A 15,590-nucleotide genomic window follows, 5' to 3' on the forward strand; every position below is an offset into this window, starting at 1 on the left:
TCAGTGCCCCAAATCCCACTCCCACCTGCAGTACCAGTGCCATTGCCCCACAAGGAGTCCTCAGCCCTTGATAACAGTAGGAGCCCACAGAGTGGCACTGCCTGGGAAGCCAGCCCTCAGGGACACCTCATCCCACTGCCCCATGGAGTGCCTCAGACCCTGAAGGTGCAACTGGGGCAACCCCTTAAAGAGAGTTCCTGCTGAAGGAGCTGCTCAGGGAGGAGAGAGTACTCTGCTCCAGAGGCCTCCTAGTGCCACCTCCTTGGGCTGCCCAAGGTTTTAAAGGCTCTGGTCATTGGCTTTGAAGGCACTACTTCACCAGGCCCCGCAGATGTCAGTGCTGCTCCATCCCAAGGCCCCAGCTGGCACAGAGTATGTGGTGCTAAGGCATCACAGCGAGGACAGCAGGACCCTGCCTGTTCTGTCCCACATGGTGAATGAGCCCGGAGGCCGTCACTGGGCACACCGAAACCATCACTGAAAGTAGCTTTGGATGCAGCCTTGAAAGGTACCTCCAATGAGGTGGTCACAGGGGTAAAGACACCTGCGGCTATGACCAAACAAAACTCACTGCTGATAAAGGACATGAAACTTTGCCCCTCTCCCCCAGTCCTGAAACTCGCTCACCAAAGATCACCTCCCCCCCCGCATAACTGGTGCACAGTAATTTTTCCACCTCCTTACAATCTTTACTCAAAATTATTTTGTTTTTCCTTTTAATTCCCAGCCTAAGAGCAGCAAAGCAACAGGGGTGGCCAACCCAGAGCACGTGTGCCACAGCAGCCTGTAACCCCTGGGTGCTCAGTAAAGGGGATGCCAGATTGGGGGCAAGGGTGATGTGGGGTTGAAGCCTCCAGCCATACAGAGTGGTGTGGCACCAGGATAGTTCTGCAAGAGGAGGTGTCACTGCCAGGTTAAGACTTCATTGGCCCTACAGATGCTGCCAAATTCAGTATCGTGCTGCTGCTCCACTGCACTGCTGAACACTGCCCCTTGCATCCATTCTGGCTCCCCAGGGCAGTAACTAGCAGGTTACTGCTGGGAGAGGAGGAGGGGAGCTTAACTTGTGGCACCTGCAAAAAGGCTGCCGCCCGTCTAGAAAAGATGGCTTGTGTGACAACAGAACAAACAGCTGCAGGCACCAAACCTACATTTTGACATGAAAAACAAACGCTCCTAGTATCCATCCCTGCACCCACACACCTAACACCTAGCAGAACACACTAATGATTATTTAAACTGCCCTTTGAATTCAATACTAGTCAGCATGTGGGTTCTGAACCTGGGACAAGTCCAACAGGCACCTTATATGTAAATGAGTGCTGACACTGCTTGTTTTCTTCTGTCAGGAATAACCATATAAACAAGCAAAGCTGTTTTAAAGAGAGCAATGATTTCCATGCTTGCAAAGAGGCTCTCCTGTTTAGGAAGCACAAAAAAACCACTGCCTTTTTAAAGCTGTACAACACCCCCCTCACAGACACACTTCAATCTGGGTTACAAATGTGGTCCAGCAGTAGCCAAACAGTTCAAATCCAGCTGGTCACTATCACACAGGGACAAGCAGTACTGAAACCTGGGCCATGCTCCCAGTTCAGTCACTTCACCTTTCTGTGCTGGTCTTCCCGCCAGTAATAAAATGAAAACAGTAAATGACATGGGGTTTGAAGTGCAAGTTCTCATGTCTGAAAAGTGCTAATCAAAGACACCATAACATCCCAGGCACAGGGCTTTAGGAATGATGAATGGGCCTTCACATTATTGTAGCCAATTGAGGAGCTCTATTCAAACCACAAAGGTAAGACTAATGCGAAGAAAAGCTGACTCCTAAGGGTCTTGCCCCTCTGTACTCTAAATTATGCCTCAAAACAAGTCACACAAAGCATCTGGAGAGAGGTTCTCACCCACTAGTGGAAGAAGTGGCTAAGATCAGAGAACTCAGGGCACATGTACCCAAAAGCTTGCAAATAAAAAATGTTTTTGCAAATATCTAGTTGGACTAATAAAAGATATCACCTCTACCAAGAGTTCCGATTCCTTTTTACTGAAAAGTCACATTCAGGCCAGAGAAGGAAAAAAACCAGGTGTAGCTGCCTGAATGGAACAGAGCTGCTGCCCACACAGGAACCCTCCCTTCCAGAGGATCCTGCAGCCTGCACAGAACACGACCAATTCAGATGTTTTATATCCACTTTGCACGTTTAAATGGCCCTGGAGCCTGGGACTCTTCCAGTTCGCTCAATGAGAATAAGCAACTCTTCCAATTATGTAACAAAGCTTCTCTGCAGAGCGAAAGGCAGGAAGCCAGCAAGAAGCACAAAGGTAAAATTCACTCACCTCTAACTCTTCATTTTGCCTTTGCAAATCTTCCAAGATTATCTGCAACTCCTCCTCATCTTCACTCTCACTTTCACTCTCAGAAGAATATTCCTCGGTTTCGCTTCGACCGTGCTGCTGGCGACTGAAGGGCAAAGGAAACCTTAAGGTTAAGCCCTGCTCAAATGCAAATTTCCTAGAACTACAAGAGGAAAAGCAGCTCTGGAAACACCTCTCTGCTGAGGTAGGAAATGAAACTTTTCTTACAGCTGTTCATAGAGGCAACAGGTTGTTTGATTATTAGGTATGATTTCCCTTACTGCAATGAAATCTACTATGCCACGCTGTGGATAGTCTACAGCAGCTGTTCTCAAACTCAGGGCACTCCCCAGTGGACTCAAGGCATTACTGGAAAATGCCACTTCTTAGTTTTCACTCTTTTTTTGACCACAGAAGAATATTAGTGCACTATTTCTGTTGCAGAGAACTCAGAAAAAACAGAATAGTAGAATGTTTTAACTCTATGTATTCCTGTTTGAAATCTCTGGGTTTATCTGGTCAATCATATGCACATAACTAACAGTGCCAACATTGTGGGGCACCACATGGCACCCTTGAAAAGAGCTCAAGACCCCCTCTGGGGTGCCGTGGTACTTTGGTTGAGAATCAAGGATCTTTCCAAGGTTCTTTTACAGTTTCTAAAACGCTTTGGAAAACCCCGTTCTTTATAGAAAAGTAGGTATAAATAAGGAAATTCTCATAGAACAAAAACTCTTGCCTGCTGGGAGTTATCAGCAGGCTCCTCTTTACCTTTGAATTTCTGCTATTTCTGCTCGGAGGCGGTCTATCTCTTCCTTCTCAGAAGCAATTTGTCTGCGTAAAAACTGCTCCATTGCCAGTAGCTCTTCTTGTTCTGTCAAGATCTCATTCTCCTGCAATAATCAATCAGTTCTTCTTGTGAGGTGCTGGATTTACAGTCTATAAAGAACATGCTACAAAGAAGTATTTCTTCCACTGCCACATCCTCAGGAGCGACTGGACAGGCTTGTCACTGGAAATGTCTAACTGCTCAGAGTGGTGGCCTGTCCTATTGTCTACATAGCATGAGAGACCTGCCAGTCCCCTACTCTGCTTGCCACCAGCCTGCTGAGCCAGAATAAGCCTGGGACCAAGTAACATTTGCTTTGCTTACTGAATTCCTGTGTGCTCTCTGGTGCACAGTGGTGTCCAAAGTCCAGCATAAGCCAGGACATGCAAGGCTGGGATATGGTGCTCCTGAGATGTAGGTACCAAAGTTCAAATTAAAGGGGAAGCACTGGGGTCCATTACAGAAGCAGACAGGTCATCAATTAAAATGTTATGACAGAAATGACTGGCAAGAATTACTGCAGAGAGGAGTGTTGTGACGGAAGGGCCAAAGAGATGGGAAGGGAATGGATGCAACAGTAGGTGGAGGAAAGGCCAAAAATGGAGGTTTGAGATGAAGGAAAAAAGAAAAACGCCGAGTAGCTTCCTCCGACTCCCTGTTACACGTAGTGTGGCACTAATTCGTTTGTTGCCATATCTCCCATATGTCTCCAAACTTGCCCATTAGGAAAAGTGCCCTTTCCTTCCCGTTTCAGAGATCTAGTCCCCTTACAGCACATTGTTTGCTTCACCCTTTTCGTTTTAAGCAAGCAAATTATAAACTTACACAAAGAGGCTGTGAGCAAAGAACAAAGAGCACATCACTTTGTCTCAAATGAAGCAAATATGAGTTTTTGAAAAGTCTGCATAACTTAATTAGCTACCTATAAAGTAACTTTTCCAGTATGGCAGGATTCACTTGTTACATTAAACCAAGCATATCAAACTCATCCTGGGGGACCCAGGCTGGATCCAGACTTCAGGGGCTCCTTCTAGGCTGGATCCACTTGGGGCTGGGTGGTGGCACAGGGTGGCGTTTGGATAGTCATGTTGGAGCTCTGGCTAGACATCAGCACAGAGCCAGGGGCATGTGAATGTGTGGGGCTCTCATCAAACAGTGGTGTGAAGCCAGTGGGGTGGTACTAGAGAGCTGTACTCGCAGTGCAGAGCTGGGAGGCTGCCACTAAAGGCCATGTCTATTGGGGTCCAGGGACCCTAAATTCTGCAGTGGGCCTTGTCCCCAGCTGCTGGTAGCTCATCTTTTTTGACTGCAGAAAAAAGTAGAGTAATCTTCTGCAAAGAACCCAAAAAGACTACAGTAGGGCAGAATGTTTTTTCACGCCATGGATTCCCATTTGAAATCTCTGGTCTTATCTTCTGAATCATATCTGCAAACCTAACAATGGCAACACTGTGTGGCATCCTGCAGCACCCTTAAAAAGTCTCAAAGCACCCCAGGGTGCCGTGGCATCCTGGTTACGAATCACTGTCTTACGAATGTACTTTCAGAGATGTAAAGGTACATTTTAAAATGACTTCCAAGGAGACTGCAAGGGTTTGTGTTGGAGTTAAGAGATATCTCCCATGAAAAAGTCCCTGGTTCCAGAGTGGTTGGGATGATTTAAAGCACTTTAACAGAATTTAAAGGAAATGTAACTGTGGCATCAAGGCTAAATGCTCCATTGTGCCACACTACCCTTTCTGTTCACAGCCTTCAAAACCAGCCTTATACATCAAGGCTTTCCAGACAAAATTTGAAAAGCTACATCATGATTTACTACCAAGCAGGAGTCAGACTGGGGGGGAGAAGTTGTGATTACACTCCCTCCTTCCAAGCTTCATTTATTGATGCCAAAATGAGACATTACTCAGACTGGACATGTTTGCATAACAGGATGGTGTCTATTTTCAGCAAAATAGTTGAGATTGTTAACTAGATCAAGAAAATTGTTTTACTGACTGCAAAAAAAAGTGTACAGTAGAAAGCTATACTTTTCACAAGCCATAGTGCTTTGTTTTCAGCACCTGTTAAAGTGTTTGTCTTAGGCATATCCCTACAACCTGCCAGTCACTCCATCCACAGTCCTGAACCCCCTTGCCCTACCACATAGGCACTTTAGGGGGGTTTGTTATGGTGCAGACATAGTTAATAACAGAACACGACAGCCCCTTTTACTAACAAGCAAAAATGTTTTCAGTAGCCGTGGAATACATTTACATCTCTTTAGTCCCCTGTTCCAAAATTGGCTTTCCTGGTATGCTGACAGAAGAATAACAAATCCAGAGGATTTAGGGAAAATAATGGGATTAGAACACTATCTACCTGCGCAAGTAAAATATTAATAACTTCTTCATTTTCATTCATTTCTTCTTTAGAGACATCCTCTTTAGAAAGGCTGGCAATTTCTTGAGCGATCTTAGTCTCACACTCCTGAAAGATAGAAGTTTGATTAAAATGGTTTCCCTGACACAATCATACCATGCATTATGTAACAGAATCCTGAACAGACTTGTCCAAAGACAACATCTGTCACTGTCATGACAGATGTTTCTGCTGAGGTCTACCTATTAATTTAAAATCAATTAAACCATATCAGTGTGTAAAGCTAAACATTTATGCACCTTTTGGGGAAAGACGATAGTTTAAAGGACAGCTGCTGTACTTTACTCATTCTTGGGCAAGCAAAATATGCAGCAAGCAGGCTGTCCAAGATAGACATTCAGTTACATGCTGTTTTACTGCAGGACATGCCATACAAAAAGTAAGGTGCCAGATTCCTAAGATTCAATTTCAACGTAACAGAAGCCTGAGAAATAAGCAATGGGATATAAGTACAGTTCTAAGGCATCTTGGGAAATAAAGAAATTCAGTGGAATGAGCAAATTTAGCCCCTTTCTTACTGAACCTATGTTCAGCATTCATTGGCAGGAAGGTAATCACATTAAAATCCCAGAGCAAAACTTATTCTTTATAAATCCACATGAAATGCATCTCGACTATCATAGAATACTTCTAACAGACTCACATTCCTCAGTTTCCTGCAGTGTGGTACTGGCAAGGATTTAACATAATGTTATAATTGTATGCAACAATGAAGCTATAGTAGGAAGTTACAAGAAGCCTTTCGTTGGTTCACTGACCTGTTTAAAAATATGTAGTGTCTGTGATGTAAATTCTTATCAATGAAATGAAAATTACGCACCTGTCTCTTAGCTTCTCTTAGTTTCCTTTTGAGGGCTGTTAAAATTCTTTGCACCTCCCATAATCTCTCTTCTTTGGATAAGTCTTTTATCCCTGCCTGCAAGTCTCGGTGTAAACAGTTCAGAAGAAACTCCTAGAAACAAGACCAAAAGCATCATGTTCACCAGTCACTGGAATGCAAGGACATTATATATGCTTTCATGCCTTAAAATAGTTATTTTTCATGCTATCATATCTTTCATTTTGGTTGTAGAAAGTGCTTAGTAAACACATCACCCTGCTCACATTTAACTGTGATGTTAATGCAGCCGTTACTCATTCCTTCCTCCTGTACTGTTCATTCTCTCCATGCTTCCTTCCCCCATTCAGCTCTTTTGTCTGTTTCTCATCACAAAATAGGCCTTTCCAAATCCCAGCCAATTCAAACTGAAAATCAGATTCCCGGATAGAATGGCCTAGCAGGCCGCATTTTGCCCATCCCTGCTCTAATCTTTCCTAACTGATCAGTGGAATCAAACTCCTCACACAGAGCCTTCCTTTAGCAAGAAATGTTTAACTTGTCAACACATCTTCACTGCCAATACAGCCAAGATTCCCTATAACAAAACTAGCCTCAAAATCCATGGTTCCTACATATGCCTTTCCCAAAATGCAAAATATCTGATCCAATGCAACAACTGCATTCATGGCAACTATATGGGTGAAACTAAACTCTCACAGGAGAAACATATACAAGACAGAAACACAGATACACTATTAGGAGCACAGTTATCACAGAACGACCACTCCCCCTCTGATTTCACTATCCTCTCTAACCTTGATAGTCTTCATGCTTAAAAGGCAACCTTTGGAACAAAAATTCATAAGTTGGCTAGACACTAAGAACTAAGGATTTAACACTGATATTGGTTTTATGACACATTATAAATAACCTACCTGATTTCTGAATTCTGCCTAAACAATAAAGGTGATAATGACCCTCCTCCCTTTTGATAAGCCTTAATCTCCCAGTTAGCTTCTTTTCTTCTGCTAATTGTTTGCTCGCTATCCCTGGGAATTTCTCTCCCTACTCTTCCAGCTGTTTTTTTACTACGCAGCTCTGGCTTTCATTCCTTAGACCTGGAAAAGAACGTTTTGAATTCAAGAGCTTGTCTCACTCTATTCCACCTATGCCATTGGTCCAATAAAAGTTATCACCCTAAGAAATCCCTGCCTCTCACATAAATCAGCAACGTAATAATCAAAGTAGACAGCCAGTGAGGTGTACTGAAGGCAAAACAAACCTGGCGCCTGATTTCCTCTTTAATGCTTTCTTGTGTTTCTGGCAGAGCTGGCATTGTTGCCATATTAGACCAGCGAAGGGGTTTCGTCACCTGCTTTAGAGTCACACTCCCAAAGAACTCTTGGACACGTGTAAAAAAGACATACAGGACACGGTTGCTGATCTGGGAAGAAAGGAGAGTCAAAATGTTGGTTCAGAAAATGATTTTTTAATACCATGTCTTTTAGTTTATTTTGTATCCTAACTCAAAAGGTTATCTTCTTGGATGAGACTACTGCTTTTTCTTGATCTTTGAAGACAGCTAACTCAGATGACTTACTGCAGATTCAACAGCTGGTTTAAAAATGTCTTAAAATACCTGCTGCTGACCTCAAGGAAGTATTCATTCTGTTTTCACTGGGCTGTCTCTCCCTTTTCTAATTCCCTTGAGGTATAAGAACTTTTCTTTCCAAGCTTAATTTTTTGGAATTGGCCTGCAATGTTAACAGTTAGTTTTATAGATGACAGACAGAGAAATCTGTTAGCTTATTATGCTTCTCTCTCTCTCTGTGTAGATAAGTAGGGACCTGCCGAATTTATGGCAGGTGCCTCCAGACTTTGCAGTCTGAGCGCAGTGGGCCCCACACGCCTCTGGCCAAGGGAGTCCAGAAGTCCTGCCCCTCCCCAGAGATTGACAGATAGCCATCTGTCAATATCCAGAGCGGGGGTGGGACTTCGAGGGTCACTTGGTCAAACAGAGGCATGCCCCCCTGCCGGGCTCTGTTGCCCACCCTCTTCAGGATGCCAGGGCTTCACACCTCTGTTTGCAGCTCCCTTCCCTCCGCAGGCTTGCTGGCCATTTTCCCGCTTTTTCACAGTCCCCACACTTTTTTGCAGGGACCGGGCTTTTCCAGAGGGAACCTACCAAATTTGTTTCTGTGAAAACTGCAAAACTGCAAATTTGATAGGTCCCTTACACTGGAGTCATTACTAGCAACACACAGGAGAACCAACAAGAAAATTACTACATTTTAAATAACAAATATTTGTCTTTCATCCATAAAATCATGTTTTCCTCTAGAGCTTCCTGAAAAATGAGAATAATTGTCTGATACTGTAACTGTGTTCAACAGAATTATTAACTTCTTAATTGCAGACTGTGTCACCACCTTAAACTACTAATTTACAATGGGCTGAGAGTCAGGAACATCCAGAAACTGGTTCTTAGACAAAATACTGTATAACCCTACTAAGTCACTACAACCTGGCTAACAAACACTGTATTTACTAAAATACAGATTATTATAGTCCCTTACATATATTGTCTTCAGCTAAGATAGTACTTGCAGCATTTTAGTATAATCCAACAAGATTCTCTTTCTAGAGCTACTAGCAACATTACAAAGTATTTAAAGATAAAGAGTCACTGAGTTAATGCCTGTTGGATAACTACCTTATTTCTCCCTAGTAATTCAGCAGATTTCTCACATCCTCTAACCCTCCTCAATTATTTTAAACAGGGAAAAAGCTGGTCACACAATATTTTGGAAAGACCTGCTACTATCGTATTCACTGCTCTGATGCTAGATTTGATTTGATACTATCTGTCAAGCTAAAATTCACAGAATTGTCTCGAAACAAGTGACTGATTTCATCCCTTGAATCTATTCAAACAAAACATGATAGGGTATGAATTGTTTTGCAATAATTTGTGCTTGTCTGGTAGAAGAGGGAGAATTGGGACTGGCACAGAAAATACCAGTGAGTAATAGCAAACCCTCCTCCTGCCCAAGGGCCTCACACCTAGATTATTATATAAGGAGGTAGGTTTTTATTAAAAAGATGCCCAATGAAAAACAAAGCATCCTGCAGCAGAAACTGCAGTTCCAAGTGCATCTGCAGGACTCCAGGCTGTTAAAGCATGACAACAGCTATAGTGGTTCAGAAATCTCACATTTCATTTTTTATGAATTTGGAAGCCAACTCTTACTATGGAAGTTATTTCATTAGGCAGATGTGGGTTTACAAAACTGGACTGACCAGCCTGATGCACACATTAAGCAATAATATACTCTTGGGCAATGACTTGTCACTGAACAGCTGACTAACAAATTCTTAGTATATGCACAAACCTATTGGTGTTGAGGGCTGAACTCCAGTATTCTTATCATCTCTTATTAAAGCAATGTTTGTAATGCTTTAATAATATAACTATACTTGAAAGCTCACAACAGTGGTGTTTGCCAGCTCATATGAAGAAAACGGGTGTGTGTTGGGGGGAGGGGGAGGGTAGGAAATGAGAAGGCGTGACAAGTATTTAAAGAAAACCTGCAATTTAACTGAACCTTACCATTTATCCCATTCCTGCCTGCCTGCCTCAGAGAGAAAACTTCTTGCTAGGATGAAGTCTTTGCTGGGTACGCACATACCTGGACAGTAGGGCTGAGCACTATAGAAATGTTCTGGATGTTCATTTTTGTTTCTAGTTCCTTTGCAATAACGTGGTCCATATGCACTATCAACCAAGAAATCAGGAGGTGGTTACACTCAGGCAGCTCCTTCAGCAACCGCTGGCACTCCTGAACTTTCTCAGCCTCATTGCTCTTTCCGCAAGCATCTTCAAAACGGGGCATCAGTTCTTTGGTAAGCAAATTTTCTGGCAGTTCACGCAGATACTGTTTCAGCAAGCTGGCTACAGTATTGGGCTCATATTCCTCCAGGTTGGGACATTCTTCTCGATCATAGGCTGCTTTCAGCTCATCCACCTTCGATTTTATTCCTGAAAACATTCAGATTAGAAATCAGAGACCACTTTGCAAATGTAAATCATTTGGCTTTACAAAGCCTTACTCCTACTCCCGTCTCCTTAGTTCCATACAGTTTAATTTTAGATTAATATGTCTCTCCCAACCCAAAACAAAGCTCAGAAACAAAAACCGTAAACCAAATCAATTCTAATAGGGTTATGTGCTCAGTACCTCTGACATCAAGACTAAAATGGGCACTGATGGATGTAAGCACGTGTTGTGTCTATTTTCTTTTAAGTCCCCTCAAGTCACAAAATACTGACTTCTTCTTTGATGTGGCAATATAGTTTTGCTGAAGCAAAGATCCTGTTTGTGAGCACAAGTATGAATATGGAAGAAGCCGCTGCTTTTCCATATTGGGATGGTTTTGTAAAGGTTACAAAACCATCTCTCCTTGGAGGTTCCCCTGTAAGGTAAGATTCTTGGTGTGAAGCACCAGCTATATAAAAAAGGTATGCTTGGATTGTATGACTAAAAAAATCTCCAGTCAGTACTTTAAGTACATTACTCATCTGCATGGTCTTGATCTCCAAACACAAATGAGGAAAATCTCTCTCTCAAGTGGAAGGTTCAGGTTCAGACTGCTGTAGAGTTGTACAGGGGAATTTTAAACTGAGGATTTTAACACATCTATAAAGTTGTGTGGATTTTTCTAAGTGTTTCATGTCAGAAAGTCCCAGACAGGGCAGCATTTTGTGAATTAAAATGCTGTCCAAGGTAAATGATCACTGTGAAGAGCAAGTCTCCAGCACTCAACTGCCAGAGTAACTGTTTCTGCTGCTATTGCTTAGACTTCGATTCAACTGCATGAGCCTCATATTGAACTGCATAAGCCTCTTCGTAAAGCTACATAATAAAGAGAAGGATTCCAGTCTGGCGAACTAGTTGAGTTTGAATCATTCTATGCCCTACATAAACATGTACAGAGGAGGCCACTAGAAAAAAGAAATGGAAATCTCAACCATCAAAAATGGGTCATAGAAAGAAGTGACTATGTTATGTCACTAGAAGATGCTGTGATGAGAATACTTTGGTATGCAAGGGCTGAGAGGCTGGTTTTACTTTTGCCGTATATATGCACACCTAATACATTTTTACTTGTAGTGGATTTACCTGTTGATAAAGCCTTTCATATTAGTTCCATGTACTGTTTTATATATTTAGATGATACATACTTGACTTTAAATGCTTTTCCCAATCTCCTTTTCCTTTAAACAGGTCATGTTCCACAACTGGAATATTTAAACTATAAACACTGCTGGTAGACTTCCTAAGTCAAACTCAGCTGATAATTAACTTGGCTGAAATTGTTGTTACTTATACATAAGTCAATGTTAATGGATTACGTATACAAGTCATTAACAATAATGATCGAAGCTGCAGATTACTGTGCTGCTACTACTAACGCTTTTCGACAAATCAAAGCTGGAACTCTTAACTGCTGCTCTACGTTATTAGTAGATTTACTAAAAACAAAAAGAAATTTCTTTTCAGAAGGAAATTATAATGCAAGGGACTGAGGAAGGCACATTTAGGAGCATGCCTGTTTATTTCCTAAATTTCCCACCAGATCTCTATATCCATCACCTAGTATAATCTCTTATTACTAAATTAGGAGTAACAGTAACCTATTCAAAATAATAGCACGGGCCAACCAAAAGATATAAGCATTAAGGCAAACAAAAAGGCATATTCCAGGTGTATTTTCCATCACATTATAAAGACTGACTCGCATACGTATTTGTTGCCACTTTCAGCAAGTGGCTAGCCACAGTAGTCAGTGAATCATGTGAAAATGGCACAATGGTGGCTGTGCCAGGAAAGGAGAGATTCAGTACACTTCTGATAAACCCTTTCCTCTCCTTGCTCCACAAGACTGGGTTTATCCATCTCCAGATATACTGGCGAGGATCCTAGAATGTTTTTCAACTCAACCACCACAGCAACCATATTTCTGACATAGACAAAGTTAGACAAAGGGAACAATAGCCTGGGTATGCCATATACTTGGTGTGCCCAGTATACCTGAAACTCTGTAGATGCCTTCACATTTCATTCCATACTTCTCTACATAATCTATACATTCACGGAAAACTGCTGGCAGGCGGATGCCATCATACATCATGGTCCTGTTTACTGCGTCAGCCAAAGGAATCCCAAACACAGGTCTATGACTTGGAACATCTTGCTGAGGTATCTCTGCCTCCTGAGTTGGCTTTTTCTTTTTTTTCTTTTCCTTCCACTGTTTTACAACATCTGCTGCCGTTAAGTCTTTTGACTTCTTCTCTTTATGTTTTTCTTCCTTGTGTTTGTCATCTTTATGTTTTTCATCTTTGGGTTTCTCTTTTATTTTAAAATCCTTTTCCTTCTTTTTGGAAAAGCTGGGCTTCTTGAAGACATGAATTCCCTTGGACCGCTTCAGTTTAGAAGGACTTTCAGCTTCATCACCAGAGCTGTCCTCTTGAAAAGCAGCATAGCCTTCCGCTATTGGAAAAAGAGATGAGAAGCAAGGGGGAGAAAGTTACAGGCCATTTTAATTTATAAGCAAGACCTAGGAGGAAGAAAACCAGGGAAATATAGTAGGAAGCAGGACATGGTGCCTGCCTGTACAATGCTTCAGAAGATCCATTTTACATTCTACAAAGTAGAACAAATATTAAATCCAGGGTTGCATAATCTCATCCAGTTATGGAAAAAACACATCATGTATGATCTAAATATTTGATATTTTAAACACATACTTAATACAACAATGCCCATCTTGTTTGTTATTTGCTCACTTAATAGTCTAAGAAATACAAAATAAAATAATTCTCTGGCAGTATATAGTATAGTTCCTTTAATCAATAGTCTGAGTCACTTTTAAGAGAGATAATCTACGTGTTTATATCTCTAACAAAGGGCTGAGTCACTTAATTGCCCACTCCCTTTTTGAAAATGTTAAGCCTCTTCTTAAGATGAATGTAAAAAAATATTAAAATTCTAGCCTTAGACAACAATATAATCAGAGGGAAAAAACTTACTGTCCATTAGAGACATAATGTTATTCCAAATATACTTGCATAGCAGTACGTTTGCCTTGTAGAGCCTGTTCGAGAGCTTGGGAGTCTATGGTCACAATGCAATAATACTGAGCTTCAGCTGCAGAATGCCAGGTACTGTGTGTGAAATATGTGCGCGAGTTGCTATACATTATACCTTTGCAGCTATCCCTGCCCACGCTTCAGGCAAGAGCAGGTAAAACTTTAAAGGTGGTTTTAAAAAGAACCTTCCTACCTAATTAATTGTAGGTTTCCACCTTAAACCATCCTAAGACTGAAGGTAAATATGAAGTATATTAAAAAAAAAAAAAGAAAAGGAAATACCTTACACGTGGTCTGCAGTTCTTAACTCCCCTCAACTTCTGGATAACCAGCTTTAGCTCTCATGTGATACTAGGACATGCAGTTTTCTTCATGGTATTCTATTAACCATGAACTTTGCTGTTTGCATGAAGGAGGAGGGCATTCATTTCTTACAGGCCTATTATTTAACTTATACATTACTTAGAGAAGACAGCTGGGGTGAAAGTCCATGCTACTGCTTTTGTCAGTGCAGCACAGAATTCAAAGCATAAAGAGCTCTTGTGAATTTAAAACCCTTTTGTACCCTTCCCTGTGCTGGGCTGCTCTAAAGGCTCGGGAGGCCCAAGGCATACTTTACACATGCTGCTTTATGGACAGCAGATCTTTGTAATTTTACCATACAAATCTCCAAACTGTAAAGCAAATAGAGATACAGAATTTTGCCATATACTAAAGAAACGGTAGTTACTTGGTCAGCATATCCTTCATGGTCTCCCCCACAACACACCCCTCATGTGGGAGGAGAGAGATCCAGGAAGTACGAACACCTCTCTCCCCATTCCCCTTCTCTCCCTTTATTCCTAAAGCATCTAAAACCTGATCCTTTAGAATTGGTGAGATTTTCAGTGAATAAAATTACTGCATGATATCCACAGTCATTGAGTTGGAGCATAATTACCTTACATACACTGAAAAGCTAAGAAAAAAACTACCTGATTTATTAAGCAAAGTGGCATCATCTGCAGTTAGTGAACTGAACTGCTTGTTTCTCTTTACTGCGTACATTCAGATTTCAAATTAGTAGATAGAAACACCTCTCAAACTTGGATTTGTTACTCGCAGATTGGAAAACTGCTTTCCTGCTTTCTTTCTGATTTCTTAACTCCCAGCTGGTTTCTCAGCATTGAAAGAACTTGCCATTGAACTGAGGTAGATGAACAAAGTAAGGTAAAAAAACTGAACAAACTACTCTTTGCTCCTGTATCAGAGTGGCTGCTGACAAAGGTTTATTTATAACATTGCTGAACTGTGGTTCCAGGTGCTTAGCCACCGACTTCCACTACTTCAGTAATTTAACTTCCTTTAAAATTTCAACAGTGAACACGTATGCTTGCCCTCTTTTTATTGAAAGTATTGTTATGTTTTAGTAAGTAGCAGCCTTACCAAAGATCGCCAAAGCTTTAATAGATTAAAAAAAAGATTTGGTTCAAGTTAAATCCATGTTTAAACACCTTGAATCTAGCTCATGCAGAGCAGTTTTTATAAACCCAAGTTAACATCCTAGTGAGATGGACAGACCCTTTCCCATCTGTTAGAGCTTTTGTTTCAGTTGGTCTGCAGACTCCAATATCTTTTCATTGTTTGCACTGTGTCCATATTTAGATTGGAAGAACCGGAAATGTATTCTAGTTTATTTTAAAATTAGAGATTACCGATGTATCAGTCCATATCGGACTGGCATTGATAAAAGGAAAATTGATATTATTGGCAATCAGCTTTCTGTGGCTGGTGTAGCCAATAACATCACCAATAAATGCCATGTGTGTAGCTGAAACATGTGCGCGGCCAGGAATGCAGCCCGGCAGCCTGGAGAGCAGCATCCGGCCGGCAAGTCTGTGCGGGCGGAGGGAAAGTGTGTGGGTGGGGGGAGATGGAGGCTCCCACAGTGAGGGAGTGGGATGGGAAGGTGCTGCCCAGCTGGAGTGCAGCAGGGCATGGGATGGTACTGTGGGCAGCTCAACCAGAAGGGGGGG

General features: G+C 41.8%; 1 protein-coding gene across 2 annotated transcripts in view; it reads right to left on the reverse strand.

The window, feature by feature from the left end:
* The window catches only part of RALBP1 (ralA binding protein 1), a 41,889-nt gene that overhangs the window by 990 nt on the left and 25,309 nt on the right, over positions 1-15,590 (reverse strand). The window contains exons 1-8 of one of the 2 annotated variants that reach the window (XM_019546020.1): positions 13,516-13,700; positions 12,518-12,976; positions 10,115-10,464; positions 7,708-7,869; positions 6,426-6,557; positions 5,546-5,653; positions 3,127-3,248; positions 2,338-2,461 (exon numbers count right to left, since the gene is read on the reverse strand). In XM_019546020.1, the coding sequence (XP_019401565.1) occupies positions 2,338-2,461; positions 3,127-3,248; positions 5,546-5,653; positions 6,426-6,557; positions 7,708-7,869; positions 10,115-10,464; positions 12,518-12,976; positions 13,516-13,531 (1,473 nt within the window). In that variant the 5' untranslated portion in view covers positions 13,532-13,700. Of the gene's footprint in view, positions 1-2,337; positions 2,462-3,126; positions 3,249-5,545; positions 5,654-6,425; positions 6,558-7,707; positions 7,870-10,114; positions 10,465-12,517; positions 12,977-13,515; positions 13,701-15,590 lie in introns of those variants that run through there. The other variant, XM_019546012.1, reaches the window with a different exon arrangement.

The sequence above is a fragment of the Crocodylus porosus genome, unplaced genomic scaffold, assembly GCF_001723895.1.
Source record: "Crocodylus porosus isolate Cpor-Errol unplaced genomic scaffold, CroPor_comp1, whole genome shotgun sequence".
NCBI classification, from domain to species: domain Eukaryota; kingdom Metazoa; phylum Chordata; order Crocodylia; family Crocodylidae; genus Crocodylus; species Crocodylus porosus.